The 22,843-nt window shown below is 40.9% G+C and overlaps 1 protein-coding gene across 3 annotated transcripts in view; it reads right to left on the bottom strand.

Moving 5' to 3' along the window:
• The window catches only part of CHCHD3 (coiled-coil-helix-coiled-coil-helix domain containing 3), a 164,169-nt gene extending 141,713 nt beyond the window's left edge, over window positions 1–22,456 (bottom strand). For all 3 annotated transcript variants that reach the window (XM_059816777.1, XM_059816774.1, XM_059816775.1), the window contains exons 1-2: window positions 22,354–22,456; window positions 20,345–20,432 (exon numbers count right to left, since the gene is read on the bottom strand). In XM_059816777.1, the coding sequence (XP_059672760.1) occupies window positions 20,345–20,432; window positions 22,354–22,437 (172 nt within the window). In that variant the 5' untranslated portion in view covers window positions 22,438–22,456. The remainder of the gene's footprint in view (window positions 1–20,344; window positions 20,433–22,353) is intronic.
• Between the last annotated feature and the right edge of the window lie 387 nt (window positions 22,457–22,843).

Raw genomic sequence — 22,843 nt, 5'->3', positions numbered from 1 at the left:
AAACCACGAGTTTTTAAGAAAGCCATATAAATATTCACTGCACACTAAAAAAAAAATACTAAGACTTTCAATACTAAGACTAGTTTTGAAATCAAACTGTATGATTTCAATGTTGATTAAAGCTGCAGCAAATGTATTTCATGTGCTTAAATTAGGTGGTAAGTCAATGACATCATTAAATACACTCTTCTTTCTCTAATTATTATTTTTGAAAGAGCCTGGATTTGCCGGTAACACAATACAAGAGGGAAACAAGGAAGTATTACAACTGTTAGTACATCAGTATTCCCGGTATACATTTTTTAAAAAAATTAATGATTTTCAAACACTGTTGTAGCTGGTCTTTAACCCTATAAATAGTCCAAAACAGCCTTACACTCAATGGAAGAAATAATGAACCATCCCTTCATTCCACCAGCACTAAAGAAAAAACTTCAGAAATAAGCTATTTGCCTTAAAGACCAAAGTACCTGTTTCTTTCCCTGTCTCTCCCTACAACAAAGGAATCCTTAGAGACCCTCGGGAAGTTTTCTGATATATGTACAGGTGAACTATCAGAAACAAGTACCTACGTATGCCAGAACAGTTGCTTTCATGAGTGACCTTATTACAAATTTCTCAAATTTCTTCATATGAGCCACGGATCAAGGCATAGTCAGCATTTTAACTGTTGTTTTTTGGGTTTTTTTAATTTAATTACTATTTTTAAAGACTAGCATTCCTAAGAATAAATTCTATTTTCAGACTCATACAAATTTAGCTACCAACACATACAGCAACTCTTCCATTTAAATTCACAATTACAGGCACTTCCTGCGATCATGGATTCAGTGCAAACATAAAGTGCGCCTCCAAGGACAGAAATTTCTATCAACTGTTAAATATTGGTAATGTGCAGCAATACTTAAACAAGCTCATAAGATAATTAAATATGAAAACAATGCAATTAAGTGTGCATAATCTGAAAATATTTAATATTTTAGTTTCCAAAGGTGCTCTTGCATATATTACATTACCTATTTTACAACGTAAATGTGGGTATCAATCAATTTATACTAACTTAAATTAGAAACAAGATGGTACATGATCTAGAAATAGCAAAGCAAAGTTAGTTCATATTAAATTTGCAACATCCTCTTTTCAGTATCCCATTATTTTTGTGACTTTAGCAGTAAATCCCAACAACAAACTTATGAGGGGGATTGGAAAAAACAGGGGAGAGCAGGATTACAAGGTTTTCCCCTGCCATTCTTTGATTTGGGTTCTATCTGCCTGTGCTTAACAGCTATATTTAACAAGAATAACTCATTTTTGAGATTCACAACTAAACAAGAAAAGCAGAGACGAATTTCCATTACTCCCTAGCATGTCCAAGGTTACATTCTAATAAGCTAACAGAAAAAAAAAAAAGTAAGTAAACAAACAGAAATGGATGTATACAATCCGCAGAAAGACAGAAAATCAAAAAAAATACAAAAACCCAAGGCTAAAACTTAGAATCAGTGCTTTTAACCAACACAGAAAGGAGAAATGGAGCATGGAAGAATAAAGTGGTAGGAGTTAAGAAGCAAGGACACATGAGCAAAGCTCTGTGCAGGACAAGGCCATCCTGCTGTGCCAAAGAGCCTGAGTAGCCAGCCCTTCCAGTCACTGACCGCTTAAAAATAAGTGTGTGAGCTCTTCCACTACAAAATCCTTATGTGACACTCAGTCTGGGTTTTCACATCGCCCAGAAAACACCTTAACCTCTCCCTCATTCATGCTAAGCTCAGACTGTCAGCCCTGAATGCAGGCAGGCAGAAATGTCCTGGAGTCACGACAATCGCGGTGGCAGAATAGACGGAGGTTCTCACCACAAATTTAAAATTGTATGTTTGTGTGATTCTTCCATCAGACTTCATGATTATTCAAAAAAAAAAAAGTTACAGGAATTTCAACGCAGTATAGTGAAACCTCAAAAATGACTGTCAAGAATTTTCTTCCAGAAAATTAGAATTCGTTACAAAAAATATGCATGCTTGACACAGAAGCAGCATCCTGTCTTAGAGGACTTCAGTTAGAACTAATGGGACAGACACAGGGAAGCACTGCAAGAGAAGAAACATGAAATATGGGCAATATATCTTGAAACCTGTGACAGCTAATAAAATAAGTCACTTACCACCAGTAAGTGGATTGAGTTAAAGAAGCCAGTTAACGTAAAAAGGTACCCAATTCTTATTTTCTCTAGGAATTCCTGCTCTGCCAGCTACATGACTACACATTTTATTGTGACTTTTAAAATTGTTCTCAGTGGCCTCACAAGGTTGTAAATCATTTCAACCGAACCTTCTTAATAACCCATCCTGCTCACCCCCCTCCGTAATTTGTGTGTATATATGAAATAACTGATTTCAGCAGCTGTTTAGCCACAAGTCTTTTACTGTCCTGTTTGTTTTAAATAACCAGAAAAAAAAAAAATGAAACGGGAGTGTCACATACCTTTACAAGACTACCACTGGCAGAATACCCTTCGATTGGATACAACAGTTGAGAGACTTGCTATTTCAGCTGTCTGTGCTAGTAATTCCTACTACACATACACTGTAAGGCTTTTCTTGCTGAATACAACGGATAAAAGCATCAGGATTCTGTAATTCAACTTTTAAAAAATAATCATATTGTAAGCGATGATGGGAAGGATTTTATGATTCTGCTTTCAACAGGATTAAGCATGCCGTGTTCTTTCAGAACAATTTAAGTTGTCCAGTTTCTGATCTTTATGGTTCATAAGTTTACTGCAAAGCTATTTTATCTGACAGTATGGGGAAATTTACTAGTACCCCTTTTATTCTCTTGGATAAAATAGTTCCCAAATTCTTTCACCACATGAATTTCAATGAACATCATCTATCACTAAAGAGGACAGTACAATAATCATGTATTGCTGCACATAATCGCTAGGTAAAAGGGTTTATAAACTAAAACATCTCTTTAGTTTTACATTTAGAAGACACCGCTAATTGCAAAGAATTACTAACTGCTATTGCACAGGCCAGCACTCCCACACGGGACTCTCCGTACTGTCAAGGCTACACAAATAGCAAATTTTGATGTTCAGTTCATCTACTACCATCATCTTTAAAGAGGATTCTCCAGCTGTGATTGCACGCTATCAGTGGCACTGAAAAGTCAATTTTACCCAATTACAGCTCGGGGTTGCAGTCGCTTTGGAGAGGAATAAGAAGCTTCACAAAGCTGCTCCTCACTCGGAATCAGAAAGCCCTCTGTTGAGGGTATTTTCACATACCTTTCCGTTGGTGGGAATGCAAGCTCAGAGTAGCTCTAAGCATTGAATTTTATTGTCAAATGTCCGTGTGCCTACTGCAGGGGGGGCAGGAGGCTCTGCTTTTACGTAAATGTGGTTCAAAGCACAGGGTACGGGCCTTGCTACCCAAAGAAGGTAAGCGAAGACTTCCAACAAGTGACTGAATGGGATGAGTTAGCATGAATAGGTAACTGGATAAAGAATAATGTTATTTTCTTACATTATGCAATCTATACACACAGTGCAAATGACTGTACACACTTATAAGGAACAATCCCCCCTCCTTTTTTTTCTTTTTCACAAATAAATGTTTGCAAAATATAAATTTCTATTCACCTAACTTTTCAACCTAAACTGAAATTTTGTGTTCCATTCACACTCACGTATCGTTAACTTTAAATGATCTTATCATGCCCTACGATAGAGCCTGTGCTTTCGTAGCACACCAATCTGAACAATCGATCAGGACAAAGAGGGCAAGGCAAATAAACATAAAGAAAGCTAACCAAAGACTGGTATTTGCTGGAGGACAAAGCTTCATGACGATGATGCTTCATCAGCCTCCTGACATTCAACCCCTTCGCTACTGCTTACACGATTTCCAAAGCCAGCTGCGTACTCACCACTCCAAATGCCAAAGGAAATGCTCTCTCTGCTTTGTGAAATTAAAAACCAACAGTATTTTCCTTCCCATGAGCAACTAAATTAATGATAACCGGGCTTCTTGTGGAGTTAGGTTCTATTCCTCTTGTATACACAATAACCCTACCTTCTCTCATGTCACCGTACTATTTGAACAAAGAAGGTGAATTTTACAGCTGGCCCAAAGGTACGCATGCAGCGACTGCCCACCAGCGCACTTGTATTGACTGATCAGTAGCACAACATACTACAGGAGAGTTTTGCCTACCTGTCCTGTAGTAGGGCATAATTCGTGGGGCTCCCAGCCTCCTGAGGGGTCACGCAATAGGTAACGCTGTGAAACTGTGGTTCCAAATCACCATCCTGTACCGATATCAACACACACTGATACTAGCATCAGTCACTAACTTGTAACTACTCTGCTACTCAAGGCTACCACAAGACATGTCAAATTTAAGAAGCTGTCTTTGAATTTTACTGAAGAGGGGAGCAACCGCTTGTTTGTCCTATCCCACAGCTGTTCTCAAAGAATGGTGACTTTCTGCACCCAGTTCCTTCCCTTCAGCTGCTGAATTTCAAATGTGTGTAACAGCCAAGCATTAGAAAGCATGCCAAGAACAGCAGCACAACCACTAGCCCCAGGGCCTTCCAAAACCTAATCTGGCCTATTTGCATGCATTGCCCCAAAGCATCACCCCCCCTAATATTGACCCAAGCTCTCCCAAATCCCCCAGGTTCATTGAGGTGCTGGAGCGTGTCCAGAGAAGGGCGACAAAGCTGGTGAGGGGTCTGGAACACAAGTCTTATGAGGAGCGGCTGAGGGAGCTGGGGTTGTTTAGCCTGGAGAAGAGGAGGTGAGGGGAGACCTTATCGCTCTCTACAACTACCTGAAAGGGGGTTGTGGTGAGGTGGGTGTTGGTCTCTTCTCCCAAGTGACTAGTGACAGGACTAGAGGAAATGGCCTCAAGTTGCGACAGGGGAGGTTCAGGCTAGACATTAGGAAAAAGTTCTTTACTGAGAGAGTGGTGAAACACTGGAATAGGCTGCCCAGGGAGGTGGTAGAGTCACCCTCCCTGGAGGTATTCAAGGAGCGTGTGGATGTGGCATTGTGGGATGTAGCTTGATGGACATGGTGCTGTGTGGTGTTGGGTGGGTTGTGGCTTGTTATTGTTGTTGTGTGGCGTGGGTTTTGTGGGGTTTTTTTTTTTTTTGTGGGTTTTTTGGTGTTGGGTTTTTTGTTTTTTTTTTTTCTTTTTTTTTTTCAGGTTGGACTCGATGATCTTACAGGTCTTTTCCAACCGTACTGATTCTGTGATTCTGTGATTGATGCACAGGCTTTTCCACAGTCTTGTAACTCTCCAGGATTCCCCCGCCTCTGCCTTTCTATGGTTGGACTCGATCTTAAGGCTCTTTTCCAACCTAAATGATTCTATATGCATCAGGCAGGGTTGCAAGAAGCTCTTGCTGCAAGTCTCCATGTATCATTATCTCCTCCAAGCTCAACCCTATCATCAAACCATCTTTCCTTTCTCACCAGTAATGCTCTGAATTTTTTCCAGACAGGGTTCTGCACAGGCTAACACAGCAAGAGGTACCATTCCCCTCCTGGCCAAGGAGACCAGCCCTTTAGAAAAGAAAGGACTGGTGAAGAAATCCAGTAAGCAGGAGGATGGAAAGATGAATACAGAAATTTCAAAGCACTGATAAAGTGGAAGGGGAAGTATATGGGATCCAGAGAAGCTAATCTACAATTACACTAGGATAAGACAATAATGATGGAAAAAGAGTACGGACAATAACGATGGAAAAGGTACGGGTGTTTGCTGGAAAGAGAGACCTTTGTAACCATTCGGCAGCAGATCCACATCCAGCAAGGAGCTTCCCCCCTCTGTCCTGGACACATCCTTTTGCGGACATTTCTAGGAGTGCAACAAAAATCTCTATGTTCAAATAAAGTAGGTTGCAACATGCATTGCAGGATACATAGGTAGTTATTTTCACTTTGCAAATCAGTTCAACAGTATGAAGATAATCTATGATATATAACGCTGGTCAATAATCATATCAGGAAACATTGACATAGTACCAGTGTCACCAATCCATTTGCAAATTTTCAGAAAACATGTAAATAAACTAATTACCCTTGAGAAATCTAGCTCTCTGACCTGTATGGATAAAACTGGTTATTAACTTTGAAAGTTATTCTGGGAAAGATAGAAGATAAAAACAAGTTCTATAAAAGACACTGTGAAAAAACAAGCAGTGAAAGTGTGCCTTTACAGGCAAAAGTTCAGGAAAGACAAAATAAGAAGTGTTTCACCCAAAGATAACACTCATCAATACATCTGCTGATCCCATTAACCAGATTTCTCAGTGGTTGGAGTTGCAGGGAAAGATAAATCAAGACGCCAAACTTCTACTTTGTACATTTAAAGCAATCTAACAACTTTGCCCTGAATTTTAAAGGGAGTAAAAATTTTCCGGTAGAGGCTGACTATTCAGCAAAAAAAAGTGTAACCATCTCCATATCAAGTCATGATTTTATTTATCAATAACATGGGTACTGAAACTGTGCACAAAGTCTGAAGGAAATCACTTCACCTAAAATTAGGTACAAAGAAGCCTGCGGTGATAAATAAGTGGATCTTTAACAGCTGTTGTGGCGCACTCAAATCTTATCTCCTGTTCATTCATTCAAGTTATAACAACAGGCTGATACATGGATGTTTTGTATCAGTGCAGAGAAAACAGTAATTCCAGAATTTGTTTCTTCAGCTCAGATGCAAACTTCGGCACATTCGGTCTCATTGCTGCTGACTCGAGAAGGGTACAAGGAAAAGAATTTAAATGCAAGTCAAAAGTATAAGAACCTTTAAAGAGCATTCCTAACAAGGTCCTGTAAATCAGGATCAGTGTTAGAAAGGGAAGCGCAGGAGGATCTCTAAGTACTTTCTTATGTCTCAAGGGTAACGTTTCCAGTTTCCTACATTCCATACAGCAACATGTTTATTCTAGAGAACAATCTGAAAGTCTAGTAACAAAGTCACAGTACACTTTCTCCATGTAATATTAATGGCAGGACACAAGAAGTCAGATTAGAAATAGCCAATGTATACATTTCAAATATATGCACCACAAAAGTATCAAGGGCACTTGCACTCCTTGCACAGGAACAAGGATATGTTTCTGTTGAGGAAAGTGGAGGTGACTTACAGAGCATTGTAACGTATCTTCCTTCAACTTCAGCATTTATTTGTATTTAATTGTCAGGAGACAGCTACAGTATTGTCAACGGTGAAATGCGGTAACTTAAGTATTTTCAGCCCAATATTTAGCACTCCATTACTGCTTGTAGTAAAAACTGAAAACTGATTGTAAACAATATGGAACTATGATGTTTATGACTATTTTCATTATTCAGAAATTGTATAAAAATAAAGGACAAATGATGAAATGTTTAAAATTCCTGCAACAACAATAATTTAACACCTACATTTTTAATAACGGGTAATGAGATCTGCTAACAAAAACAACTTTTACAAATGACTGGTCTCTAAACTGATATAATACTTACACCATCTCCACCACTGATATCTTTTTAGTGTTATAAGCTGTCAGCAGTAAGGAAAACAAGATACTACAGAAGGATGCAGTGAGTAGCAGTATTGCCAAAACCAAGCAGATCAAATTCCATTCTGAGAATAAACCGCCTTGAGCAGTCACCAAGTCGCATGTTAACCCAGCATGAACGAGCAAATGCAAGAGCTAGTAGCGTCTCAAATACCAGAAAGTGAATTCAGGAATTTACTAAAAGGTGCAGGGAAGAAGAAAGAGGCTGGTCTAGTGGGCAAGAGGTCAAATACGAAAATCCTAAGGAGAAAGAATAATCTGACTGTCAGCAAAGATGCTTCCAATTAATTCAGAAATACACGAGGTTCACTTTTTCTTTGAGTAAAACATTCTCTCCTCTCTTCTGCAAATGACAGAGCAGATTAAAAGAAGCCAGTGTGTTCAGCAATCTCTTCAACAGACAAACTGGCACAGAACAGAAGACTGTCAACTAAGTTTTGACTGAGGACCAAAGTGATGTGATATCCAGTGCTGCTTTTCCAAAAATTAGTTACCTTAGGTTGCTGATTAGCATTGAAGTCAGTCTTCCATATAATCACTGCCTTTATTAATTCTTTATACCAATTTCTGCAGACACTACTTTTTCTACTTAAATTTCAGACAACTCAGTGCCATCTCCCCCTAGAGAGAAATGTCACTTAGTAACATCAGGGATAATTCAGTCCTTTCTCATGATAAGCTGCCTCCTTCTTGCCAAAAAAGAAAGAGAACAAAAAAAAATAAAAGAAGAGGAAAAAAAAAAAAAAAGTCAAGCATCTTCAACGAACCACTCATCTCAACTTTTTCTGTATAAAGCTCCAGAGATTAAGGAGAAATAGAAGCCCTTCACAGGATGGAACAAACCACCGTGTGAGACGAACACCAAGCTGCGTGGTGCGGTCGACAGGCTAGAGGGAAGGGATGCCATCCAGCAGGACCTCGACAGGCTTGAGAGGTGGGCCTGTGCAGACCTCATGAAGCTCAGCAAGGCCAAGTGCAAGGTCCTGCACGGGGGTCGGGGCAATCCCAAGCACACATACAGGCTGGGCGGAGAATGGATTGAGAGCAGCCCTGAGGAGAAGGACTTGGGGGTGTTGGTGGATGAGAAGCTCACCAAGAGCCAGCAGTGCACTCTTGCAGCCCAGCAGACCAACCGTATCCTGGGCTGCATCACAAGCAGCGTGGCCAGCAGGTCGAGGGAGGGGATTCTGCCCCTCTAAGCCGCTCTGGTGAGACCCCACCTGCAGTACTGCGACCAGCTCTGGGGCCCCCAACATAAGAAGGACACAGACCTGTTGGAGGGAGTCCAGAGGCAGGCCATGAAAATTATCAGAGGGATGGAACACCTCTTCTATGAAGACAAGCTGAGAGAATTGGAGTTGTTCAGCTTGGAGAAGAGAAGGCTCCGGGGAGACCTTATGGCAGCCTTCCAGTACCCGAAAGGGGCCTACAAGAAAGCTGGAGAGGGACTTCTTACAAGGTCATGTAGTGATAGGACAAGGGGTAACGGCTTTAAACTGAACGAAGGTAGATTTAGATTAGATGTTAGGAAGAAATTCTTCACCATGAGGGTGGTGAGGCACTGGAACAGGTTGCCCAGAGAAGTTGTGGATGCTCCAACCCTGGAATTGTTCAAGGCAAGGTTGGAGGGGGCTTTGAGCAACCTGGTCTAGTGGAAGGTGTCTTTGCCCATGGCAGGGGGTTGGAACTAGATGATCGTTAAGGTCCCTTCCAACCAAAACCATCCTATGATTCTATGATGATCTCACCCCTGGCCTAAATGATTGTCTTCGTTTAGATGCTTATTTTTCAGATGATTAACATTAGGTGAAATCAAACATGGTTCATGAAGCTAAAAATGAGAATCAGAAAAACTGGCTTCATGAAGCATTGACAGAGGTACACAACAAACCTTGCAATCCAAGGGAAGAAATAATGTTCTCCCTCTAGTTTTTACATTTAGGTTTCAAAAAACAGGTAGTAATATCTGAAAAATGCAATTTTCAGTCTGGTGTTCCCCAAAAATTTAGTAATATATCTCAATATGAGATCATTGAAAAATCAAGGAGTTTAGTACACATGCAAAACAGTCTTAGAAAAAAAATCGTAGCAGTAGCTGAAAATGCTTACTGTTCCCCTGAGGCAGAAGAAAAAAAGTCTCTGAGTGGTTACCTCCTGTTTAACTAAAAAACAACTAGTACAAAGCTTTCAAGAAGCAACACTATACAATACACTTAACCTGCCTGATCTGACAAGTGAAGAAGAGTTTTAGTAACAATTCGCTGCAGCCTGAAGATGAAAGAATAAAACAAAGCTTTTCTTTTCCTCTTAATGCGATAAACCATACATTTAAAGTATTCTTTAGTATCACACTGAAGATTCTCTAACAGATAAATAAATTGTGATGGAAAGTAGCATTTACTATTAAAACCACAAGGTTTTATTACTTGGAGGTCTCCTTGTCCTGCACAACAATCTCTTACCAGTTCAGTGGAGACTTAGTTTAGACATATTTTGATACATTCTCCCCTTATAGCAGTCCCTCACTTCTTTTCATTTCATTGACAGTTGTAGTCAGTGGAGAGATAATTTGGATGAAAATGCATTTTACTATAAAACCAGAGAGGATGCTATATAGCAGAATGACAATTTCCTTGCACAGTGCTGTCAAGACTAATACTGGTGAAAGCAAACAGTTCTAATTTAGTCATTGGTTTTATTTCATTAAAATTATCAATATTTTTTATTTTATTCTTTAAGATGGCAAAATCACTCAAACTGCTCCAAATGATTTCTATCCCAACAATCCTTTCAATTACAAACCCTTTTATCTTAGCCAGCTATCTGGTCTTTTTGACCTATAATCCCAGGAAGGTCTCCGAAGGACAAAGGAGAAATAGCTGGGTTTTATTCTGGTGCCCAGACGCAGCATGGACTAGAGAAGTCAAAGGCTGAAATTTCAGAGGAAATATTAAATAGTTCAATGCCTACTGCTGCCAATCTTCAGCATATTTAACTCTCAATATGAACCAAGAACTTGAGCACATATGAACTCCGATTTCTGCAAGAACATATATGGGAGATTTCTAACAAGGACCACAACAAATATGTCTCAGCAACAGGCATTTTCTTCTGTCAAATTCAGATTTCTAATGGATAATGGAACTGAAATTAAGAAAAAAATGAAAGGGGGGAAGCATGTTGCCAGATAGATGTTTATTTAATTCTAACATGAAAAAAAAAAAAACAAAACCAAAACTCAAAAAAAACCCCCCACACTGTCTTTCCCTGCGTCTGCCTCATAAACATTTGATAAACTCTGGCTGCATTTTCAAAAAGTTCAGCCTAAGGCGAGGCTCCGACTGTCTATGCTCAAAGGTCTAAAACTTTGCCAGGATTTAACTACAAAACAGTTCAGTATTTGGAACTAGTAAAAGGCAATGGCAGCAATTCCATGCATAAATGCATAACCATTTAGTTCTTAAAACTCATTATTACATGCTGTTTGGCAAAGGACTCCAAGAACTGTGCACAATCTCTTTTTCCCAGGTTAATTTTTTTCTGTTTTTAGAGACAGTTTCCCTGGCTTTCTTAATTAAGCTTACTGCAGCACTAGAAATTAATACAAGAATCACATACCAGCCACCAACAGCTGTTTTTCAACATGATTTTCTGCTAACTACTGGAAGATTATGTTTTAGCATGCATGAATCTTGTGCTTCCACATCAAAAAGCAGGTGGTTCTAACCTCTAACTCACAAGCAATTTCTAAGTAAGTACTTTGGATATGCTTGTTATACTAGCTATGACAAAAGTTGCTTTATATGTGTACCATGCAACTCCTCCGAAAGATTTTTAGAGCAAACGTCTGCACTCAGTAAACCCTAATAGAGCACACACAGCCTTAAGCAGAATAGCATGAAATTTAATTTCGACAAATCCACTAGAGACCAAAAAGCACACAGTATGCGGTACATAAGAACTACCTGTTTCTAAGAATATATAGAAACAAAAATGACACTTCTAAATGAATGCCCACTGAAAGATAAATTCTGCCTATCTGCAAAAAGCCACACGCACAGAAAACCATTTGTAAAAGAAAAAACTATAAAAGAAGCTGACTATCATGGCAATGAATCTACCTCGACTTGAGACCTAGTTACTTACGCATACGAGGAGGACAGGACCTGACACATCAAGTGGTCTTTCTTTAAATTTCATTTGGAATACCACAAGTTCTCTATCGGTTATAAAATGAGAACCCCTAAATAAATCAATCAAATGTCCACCCAGTATTTGACAATATTCATGGGATATATTGGCTTTCTCACCCTAACCCTCACGTAGGGGGGGAAAAAACCAACCCCACAACTCAATCCCACAAGCTCTCTAAAATCTAATTCCTCCATTTGCAGAACCCTTGAAAACCTCGGAATTCGTTTCTTTAGTTCCCTTTACAACACTGAATAACAACAAATAAAGCAATAGTGGGAGCAGGAGGAGGGATGGGAATCAATTACTGCAATTCTAGCCTTAAATGCCTCCCACACACGGGCCACTTTTTTCATACAAAGTTGAACGTGATCATTTCATTGCAATGAAAGAAAGAAACAGAAAGAGAGAGGAGGAGATGAGAGACAGAGAGACCTCGTCTACATCTGGCCCATCCTTCCAACAGCACAATCAAAATTAAGCCAAATTTATATCATGTCAAACTCCGGATTAACATTAACACAATGTCATTTCTTGGAGTGTATTTAAGTGTATGTATTTCATGCAGTCCACTACTATACTGAGATATAAATAAGGTATTTCAGGGGGCTGGTTGGGTTGGATTTTTTTAATTGTTATTACTAATTTACCTGTAAAAGTTCTTTTCTGTTTAGGGGTGGGGGGGGGTGGGGAAATCCTTCCTTGACCAGCGTAAGTATTAGGGAGAAAAAAAATAATTCTAGTCTACGAAAGTTTGAGGATTGTTTCACCTCACAACACTCTCCTTCTGAAGATGTATTCCAGACTGCTTGAGCCATGCGCTCTCCAGCTCCATTAACTGCATGATCAGGCTTACTCCCTTCCACTGGCACTTCGACAATCAGTGGTGAAGTTGCTTAAGCAGCTGATTCAGGAAAGAAAAACTGAAGTTTGACATAATCTGCAAAGCTGTTCCAAAAGGTGGTCATCACGAAAAAGGAAAAGCGATGCCGTTGCCCCTTGCTTCCCCCCTCTAAATACACAAGTTTCAACTGAGGGAGCTAAGCTGGTACAGAAGTCGTCTTGGGGGGCGTTTCTGGATGGTTTAGATCACTGGACACCAAGTTGTTATAGCAACAGACATGATCAGATGTGAGACCGTTAGATGAGATTAGTTGTAACATCAGACTATAGCCCTAAATATATGACATTTGCATGAGAAGTTCCAACACCTTTTGCCTTTTGTTCTTGTTCTATCTTTGGACATTTGTTTAAAACGTCTGTTGTTGCACAAGATATATAAGCACTCGAAATACAATTAAAGTGGGCAGCCCAAAGGTGCAGTCCTCATGACATCTCAAAGACAGTTTTTCAATGAAGAATCAAAACACTACTTTTGAATCGGACAAACATTGGGAATATAGTACAAGAGAGCACCCCAGGCACATCCAGGCTTTTTCACTCGCACCTTAAAAAATTTCTGTTCATAAGCGAGATGAGCATTTCATGTTCTCTTATACAATGATGTACTTTTTCCATATTCAACAATCCAAGTCTTTTAAACAATTAAATTACGGCGTTTTGCCTACTCTAATATTCTCATCATGCCTACCCAACTCTCCATTAATTACACACCATCTTTTTGGCGAGGTCAATACTGTACTTTGAGGACATGGAGTGAATTAAGCCCTTCCACAGCCCTGAACTCCAAATTACTATGAACTAAAAGAAAAAACCAGTTGTACAAGTTGCATTATTTGCTAGTTTTTCCTTCTAATTTCAGTACTATTTTACAAGAACATACCCATCCACCTGAAAGCATTCACAGAACACCTTGCATGTCACACAGACAGTGAGAACTTTAATTTATGCAGTACTTGCTTCATCTCCCATGCATAATTCTATCTTCCCTATACTCCTGCAATCTAGTGACATGAATGTCAGGCTCAACTAAAGATTTGCTGTTACAGTGACAGCATTAAAAGTTTGGCGTCTTTAGCAGTCTAGTGAGTTACAAGACGTTTCACCTTTTGATAATAAAATACTTCCATCAATACTGAACCTTTAACCCAAAGAATATCAATACACATCACTGAAAATAAAGTTATCTCCAAGAAACTCAGTGACAACTAAGTGGCAATATAGCAAGCAAGCACTGCAGCATCACATGTGCAAGAATACCTAAGATGGCTTGCTCAAATTTAGGTCATGCATCAAAAAATAGATACCCTGAGCAGACTATTGCCTGGTGTCAGAACCAATGATGTTCTGATGAAGCTGCCCTTCCTCCACATGTCAAAGTATTACACCATATATCTACTTCCTTCATCAAGAACAGTAGGATGAACCTTACCCAACAAAACTGCCAAATATTCTTTGGAATATATTCTTGGCATGACAGCTACATTAGAGGCTTCCAAGATTTTCAGACCAAAAGCCTATCACAAGTCATCAGTATTTCTCACAAATGTCTCTGCATCCCTTTGAAAAACTACTTTCCTCCCTCCCCAGACATCAGAGGGAAATCAAAACAAAACCACAAGTATAATATTAAAAACAAACCAAATATTATTAGGAAGTTCCACCTAAACAATGAGGAGGACCTTCTTTACTTTGAGGGTGGCAGAGCACTGGAACAAGCTGCCCAGAGAGGCTGTGGAGTCTCCTTCTCTGGAGATATTCAAAACTCGCCTGGATGCATTCCTGTGCAAGCTGCTCCAGGTGACCCTGCTCTGGCAGGGGGTTGGACTAGATGATCTCCAGAGGTCCCTTCCAACCCCATCATTCTGTGATTATTCTATAAGATGCAAACCATGGCCTTCCAGGCTACCAGTGATCCACAGACCAGCTCAGTTTGTTGACTGGGGATTCCTACTTGAATTATTTCACAGAGGTTTTTGGTACCAGGTAACTTTAAAACCTCCTTCTAAAGAGTACACAGAACTGTACCTAGAGGAGGGCAAAATAAACATTACCAAATGGAGACACCAAGCTCTCCTGGTTGCTGCTGCAGGAAGAAAGGTTGCAAATCCGTGTCAGTGGCTGAAAGGAACTGCCTGAGATTTATGGTGTCTCACAACAAGATAAACAGCAGGGAAACTCATGCACCAAAACATCTTTCTAAAGCTCTGGTTTTCTCCTTTTCTAAAAATAAGAGGAATTTTACAAAATAAAATCACAGAAATGTCAGTTTACTTTAGGTTTCTGCAGAGAAGAAGTGTTGTTGCAACAAGAAGGTAGATGAAAACAATTAATACATTAAGGGGCACAGAACTAACGGGATTTATTTGCAGAGAATTCTTGCTTAACCGGCATAAATTTAGCCAAAATCTGTAAACTTCCAGATACTCATAAAAAGTGAAAATACAAAACAATTCAAAGTTACGAGCAATAAAGCAGAGCCTCCCACAACATTTATCATGAGGTATTCGAGTTTTACTTTTTATCATGCAGCATCTGACTATCCACAATTACTGCTGCCATCAGCACACGCTGTAATTCTTTAAATAAAAAATAAAAAAAAATATCTTCCTAACAGCCAGACAAGGAACAAGGGCAATGACTCCGGTGTAAAAGTTCTTAGCCACACTCTCTTGGGCTCCACATTGCAAGAGACCAGCCCAGGTGGTCACAATAGTCCCTTTTCACATTGTAAGTTTTAAAAATGCTCTGTTGCACCGAGCAAACTTATTTTCACACCCTACCATCAAATCACAGGATCACAGAATCATTCAGGTCAGAAGGGGCCTCAGGAAGTCATTTAGTCAAATTCTCTGCTCAAAGGAGGATCAGCCTTGAGATCAGACCAGATTGCTCAAGGGTTTATCCACTCACATCTTGAAAGCCTCCAAGGACAGAGGCTGCACAGCCTCACTGGGAAACCAACACCTGACTGGTCTCATCATGATAAAGTTTTTCCTTATTGCCACTCTGAACTTCTCCTGCTTCAATGTCCACTGCCTCTTGCCCTCACACAATGCATCACCAAGAAAAGCCTGTTGCCAGCTTCTCAATAAGCCCCATAGGTATGGGAAGGCCGCTATTGGGACGCCTAAAAACCTTCTCTGCTCAACCTTGAACAAGCCAAGTTTCCTCAGCCTCTCCTCACAGGGAAGGCACTCCAGCCCCTGACCTTTGCTGAACTTGTTCCAGCTGATCAATGGCTTCTACTGGGGGACCCAAAACTGGATGCAGTATTCGGGATGTGATCTGTAAGTGCCGAATAGAAGAGGATAATCACTTCCCTCTGTCTCCTAGACATGCTCCTGTTCATGCAGCCCAGGATGCTCCCAGCCTTCTTTGCCACCCGGGCACAAAGCTGGCCCACACCCAGCTCATCTCCTTTCAGCAGTGTTACACCCCAGACAGGCAGGCCCCAGCCTGCACTGTGGCAAGGGGTTGCTTCTTCCCTGGTGCAGGACTTTGCATTTGCCCTTGTTGAATTTCATGAGGTTCCTGTTGGCTCATTCCTCCAGCCGGTCTAGGTCTCTCTGGATAGCAACCCTGCCCTCGTGCATATTGACTGCGTGCCTCCAATTTGTGGTCCTCTGCACTGAAGAGCATGTAGTCCACCTCCTCCTCCTGGATATTAATAAAGCTGTTAAATAGGACAAACTCCTGCAGAACCCCACACGATACCAGCCTCCAGGTAGAGTATGACCCATTAAGCACAACCCTCTGAACCTGACCATCCAAAACAGTTTTTTTAACCCAACTTGTTGTCCAGTTACGCACACTGCAACATCCTAACTTAGATACAAGAATACTGGGAGAGATGGTGTCCAACACCTTGCTGAAGTTGAGGTAAATGACACCTACTGCCTTCCCCTCACCCACAAATCCACTCATTTCACATTCTCTCTCTGCTTCCATCTCCTGATGACCTCATTTATACACTGAAGCTCTATCACGAGCTTCCTGTTTAACCAGACCAGCCTCCCAATATATCTATTAATTTTCCCAAGTACTGCAATGGACCGTTCTTGCACTAGGAAGAGGTTGTCCCTGAGGACCTTACAGCTTTCCTGAGCTTATCCCTCAGAGCTGCCTCCCATGGGATCCCACCAAGTAGCTCTCTTCATAAGCTGAAGTTTGGTCTCCTGAAGTTCAGTTAAATCCTGCTTGCATCTCAAATTAGAACCCGATTATTCAAATACTCGTTCCTGTACATCTCAATAATGCTTCTTTGTATGTTTCTGATTGAGCCAAGATACTCTGGGCCACTGAAACTCCACCAAAATACATGGACACCAACACAACAGAGTACACAATTAAAAGGCATCATTCCACACAAATGAGCACGGCTAAGAAATATATTTTTCTCCATTGGAAACATGCTAGGTCTAACCCAATTTCTGAAGAGTCTTCAGCAGTGCTCACTTTATTACACACCTACACAATACATAGTACTTTATGCCACGGGTCCTTTACTGCTTTGTTTTCATGAGGACAGTATAGTAACAATAACAAATAATACAGTTAAAAAAAAAAAAAGACAGACAAAAATCCTCTGTATCCTCAGTGTAATCTGTTTCTGCAAAGGGAAAAAAAAATGGCTGTCTGAGATGCAGAGACTCTTGATAATTTAAGCATTTGTTGTTCTTTTTTTTCCATAATAGACTATTAGCTTTTCAGATATCCACTAAGCTAAAATGAATTAAATCATTCCCTTTGTCTGTTATGACTAAAGCTTTAGGTATAATACACACTCAGAAAAAAAAAAGTACTCGTTGTCTGACCAAATTATTTTTCATCAATATTGCTTTAGGAATTACAGACATACTTTAAAGATTTTACACTTGTTAAATATTTTAGTGCATTTAATATTACTCAGAAGTCAGAAAATGATCCAAGCAAGCTAGGATGCTTTAAGACATAGTATTTAGATGTCGGATTTCATTGTAAGTGTATGCAATTTCATTTTCCGACCCCAAACTGAAGTCAATAAATGTATCATATATTGGCAGGCACCAAGATACACATTCCTTCATGTAATGTAATCCATTATTCCTCCACCAAAAGCTATCAAAGACTTGACTTAAAGAAAGGGCTGTTTTTAATAGCTCTAATGTTTCTCCCTCTAGACATCTTTTTTATTTTTGTAGGAAAGTGTTATTTGTCTAGAATATATAAAGATATAAATGCAGGCTAACAAACTGTCAAGTTCGAAAGTTGCCCAGCTGGTAATCCAAAAGCCGGAGCCAGCCTCCAAACACCACCATCCTTGGAAAACTCTCTTCAGAAGCAGTGAGTGATCCACTCTGTCAGAAAAGTGGGCACGGTGGTGTTGGGTTGATGGTTGGACTTGATGATCTTACGGGTCTTTTCCAACCTTAATTATTCTGTGAAAAAGAAGTCACTATCACCAGATTCATGAACAGGAGGGGAGAAGCTGCCTGGCGAGAGGTCTCTCATTAACTGTGCAAGCGGCTTTGCCGAGAAACCAAGCCCCAGCGCTGCTGCATCACAGGAGGCAAATCTCCAGATTTGGGATCCAGCCCCCACAGCCGTCAACAGAGAGTAGTTCAATATTAAGTGATCAGAGCACTAGCTTTGGAGCGAGTGCCCTTCCAGTAATGACACCTTATCAGACAAACACAGACTCTGACAGGTTAGATGTAGCTACAAAATAAACAAATAGGTTGACTGTTCTTACAGCATCAAAGAAATTCAATAGTTTGTAATTCTTCATCAAAAAACATTCAATGAAAGAGAAATGGATGGTATGGTAACATGTACTTAAGTATAATTTAATCCTCTTAAATACAAATCATTCTAGCAACTGAGGTATAACACCGATTATGCCTTCCTGGGGAAATACAAGCACTTCACCTAAATCACTAGTTCTTAAAGCAAAAATACACATAAGGTTTTTCAAGCTTGCGAAGGGTCAAGCAATTCATTACGCCTTTCAATAAATAAAAAAAAAAGAGCACTATTTCCAACACACAAAGAGAAACAAAATAAAGGATCAGCTATGTACATACTGTGAATTAGCAAAGAATTACGGCGGTATTACAGCCTTCATCTCTAGTCACCGCATCCCAAAAATCACAGATGCTTATTCACAAAACTACTTCCATAAGCCAGGTTTAAGGATGAAAAAGCAACAAGCACTGCCATGGAAGTAGATAGGATGTGCAAGTATTATTTCATATAAATGCTTTACCTAGATTAATTTCTTCACCACAGTAAAATACATATATATAATGAGAAGGCTACTATTTAAAAGGAAAAAAAGGCGGACAAATTGGCAGTCTATGCATGAAACTACAGCCCTTCTCCATTCAAACCTTACTTAAGGAAGCATTAGATTCCAAGCGTTTTTATTGGGCAAACTACATCTCACAAGCCAGGTGACAGTTTAAGTAATTTTTAACACTGATATTTTCCTTGCCTTCACTATGCCACAGTCTTCCTATTCATAAAGTGGAAAAACAAACCTCTAAAACAGCATCACTGGGGAGCCCCAGTATTTGTAAAACATCCTGTGTTGGACTCGCCTGACCGTTGGATGCTTACATCTGACCCCTTCACCCCGGTATTCCTAAAGGGCAATTCATCTCATCCTGAAGGAGAATTCTCAAATAAGCCAGGTGAATTGTCCCTCAAAGTGTTTTTTTTCTTTCTACTAATGACAGAGGGAGTCCAGCTTGGATATAGACACCTACACCATAGACACCTTCAATTAAGCAACAGGAAATCAACTTTCTATGCTTCAGATGAAAGATGCTATGCTCTCCTCATTCAGGTCTTGCTGCAAGGCCCACTACTGCCACAGGAATTGTTTTTAATCAGGGTGTTGAGTTTTGGTGGGATTTTTCGTAAGTATCAAAGCAAAAGGCCCTTAGGGAATACAGATCTCATTAATATTTCTGGAACACTGGTAAGAAGCCTTACTTAAACCTTACAGGTTTCACACAGTTGACAAACATAAATCACATGCTCCGATCCCCGCCATTCATTTTCGCTCCTTCAGCAGCTACGTCGTGTTCATTGTGCTGAAGTATTTTACATCAGAGTACAGGCTGCCTGGCACGAAGCCCGTTTGGTGCATTTGAACAGGCCTCAATAATGAAATATAAAATGTGAAGGAAGCCATCACTTTGAGCCATCGATCTGTATAAACTGTATGCGACTTATTTCCACTCTTCCATGATAGGAAAATAGCGCATTATTCTTTTAATGTTCGCTTATGTGTATTTCAACAGAAGGTGACTATACTAAAAATTAGTGTTGATTAAGTATGCAAGAGTTTTCACTTCAGAACTCAATACATATTTGGAACTGATATTTGCTTTTCCTGTTTGTTTTTTTTTTTTAAAAAAAAAAAAGTCTTTAACAATGGATAATACCTTAGAAAACCAAGTCAAATAAACAGTTGCGGTTTACATTTTAATGTCAGGCGGAAGAAAATAAAGAGCAATATAACTCCTCTAAAAGCCTACAAACTACTTCCTTCTTCAAAAGGAAAGGAGCAAAAAAGGTAAGGTCAAAAAAATCACCTCTACAAAATGGCAACGAGTTCATTACAACGCTCTGAAAGGCACATTTGATTTTCTTCCTCTCATTAAAAAACAGAAAACGTGGGTGTACCTGCACCAGATGCTGATCGGTGCTGAGACTGCGGTCTTCCACTGGGTGAAGACGGTTCCTTCATACGATCAATGACACTGTCAGACAGCTGAAAAATAAAACCCATGACCCAAACAGAGTCAGACTGCATCTCCTTCTTTTTCCCCATCATCCCTCTCTTTCCCCCCCAAAATGAAGTAAAACTTCAAAAAAAAAGCACAGAGCCCCAAAATAAGATAAGACAGCTGCTAAAATTTTATCAACAATGCAAAATAAACTTTGCATTTCCCTTTTTTGTGGGGTGAGCACTCATCTCTGAGTGGAAACAATCAGGCTGAACAACATCATTTCGGCTTTATCAGACCAAGAGAAACTGATATGACAAAATACACGACACAGGGAACAGTAAAGGAAACAACATCCTTTGACACGTTGCTTGTAATTAATCAGCCTTTTTGCCTTTCTCAGTTATTTGGATGAGAGTCAAATATCACACTGTGCAGGTGCACAGCACTTAACCCAGGAAGAACTTCATTCTTAAAAAGCCCTCAAAACACTTGTGCAACACAAGTGGTCACAGCACGTGTAGTCAACCACTAAGTTCATTCTAACGTTAACACATGCACGCACAAAAATACTGTCACAAATTATGCAGAATCAAACTGAGAATAAAAGTAATGCCCACTTTCAGAGCTACTGTAGTCCACAGAAAAAAAATAACAGAAGTTAAAGAAGTAATAACGTGAAAGCTTTTGTTTTCCAACTTATAACTTCCTATTGGTTTCCTCGAACACCAACTTATCAAAATACTGTTTTGACTGCCCATGAGAATTAATTTTAATTAGCAAATTCTTACTAAATCTGGAGCATGATATCTCTCGCCAGTAGAAATCTGTGTTGCAAAGATTTTGCTGTGATTTGTAATCTAAAACACAACCAAAAGTGTAAAATTCCTTCAGCATAATATTTCTTAACCCAGCCCTAAAACTCTCAACTTAACTTCAGTTAGTTCTACATATGTAAACAGATCCACTTTTGAATATCCCAGTGACTAACATTATTTAGTGAAGCTAGATCTTCCTATTACGTGTGTTATCATTCAGTTTTTATTCCCAATATTTTCAGATCCAGGATACTTTAGAGAAATTCCAATAGCCCTTCCCAAAATTTCAGCATGTTTCAGAGCAGATGAACTCTCCTGTGAACACTTACATTACTGTCACCTTTTTGCGTGAGAGCATTAAATGACCAGAACTGAAAAATATTAGTCTGTTGAAATAGGCAGCAGTTACTATCATGGTTCATTCTGCAACACTCCTCCCTATAAGCAGTAATGAAAAATAAAAGACAACTTATTATCATTCCTGGTATGAACTTCATGGTGTCTTCCATTGAAAAATTTCTAAGCTGCAAGATTTCTCAAAGTGTCTTGTGTCACAAACTATCTTCTGGTATATTATAGGCAACAGCATGCCATAAATAGGGAAAGAACAGGAATGCTCCTGCAGGGACACAGGAAGTCGGCTATGCCGCATGTAAGAGAGCAGAATACGGGAAAGGGAGGAGCTCTCACACGTAGAGGTCGGGGAAAGGCAAAACAAGCTCTTCTAGTTACACATCTCTCCTACAACTGTTCTGCCGCCTGTCTTTGGAAACCAGGCTGAGGGCAAGGCTCCCCGATGGCAGCTTCCTATTCACGGCGTGCTTCTTGCCAAGACAGACGTCTCTAGGCTGCCCCTGAGCACCGCGGCTCGCCGGTCCCCGGAGAGACCCAAATGAAAAAGCAGAGCTGGGGCGGGAAAGGGGTGGATGTCACTGCGGGAGAGGGGATGGAAACAGAGGAGAGCAACCGCGAGGCGTGAGGGGACGGAGCTGCAGGGACAGGGACGGGCGCCAGCAGCGCAGAGGCACAAAAAGAGGAGAGAGGGACCGGGGCGGGCCGAGCTCGGGGCAGCCCAGGGCGAGCCAGGCCCCGAGTGTCCCTGCGGGTCCCGGCGAGAACCCGAGCCCCGGGGGAGCCCCGCTCTCACCCGCACGCCCTTCACCACCGTGATGTTCTCATTCTCGTCCGCCTCGAAGGTGACGCGCCGGGTGGTGCTCCCGCCGCCGCCCATCCTCGCCCGGCGCCACCAGGCCGCGGCCAGGGACGGCCCCAAGGAGACTCGCTGCCCCCGCTGCCAGCGCGCCCTGCAACAACGCCGCCCCTCATTGGCCCGCCGCTCGCCCCACCCCGCCCCCCGCGCGCAGAACACTGCTCCCTATTGGTTCTGGGGCCGTAGCCATGGAAACCGCGCACCTCCCGCTGAAGAGCGGCGAGGTACCCGGCAAGGGTGCGGAAACTTTTTCGGTCTAAACTTCATGGGGAGTGCAGACTACAAGTCCCAGAAGGCTTAGCGCCAGGAGGAGGGCGGGCGTCAGCTGTGCGCCTGCGCGGTGCCCGCTGGGTAGTGTAGTTCTTTCCATCCCCGGGCTGTGCTTTGGCTGCGGGACCGCGCTGCGGGCGGGGAGGTGTCGTCCCTC

The sequence above is a fragment of the Gavia stellata genome, chromosome 4 (assembly GCF_030936135.1).
Source record: "Gavia stellata isolate bGavSte3 chromosome 4, bGavSte3.hap2, whole genome shotgun sequence".
Classification (NCBI taxonomy): Eukaryota; Metazoa; Chordata; class Aves; order Gaviiformes; family Gaviidae; genus Gavia; species Gavia stellata.
The sequence above is the reverse complement of the archived record's forward strand: the minus strand, read 5'-3'. Positions and strand labels throughout refer to the sequence as shown.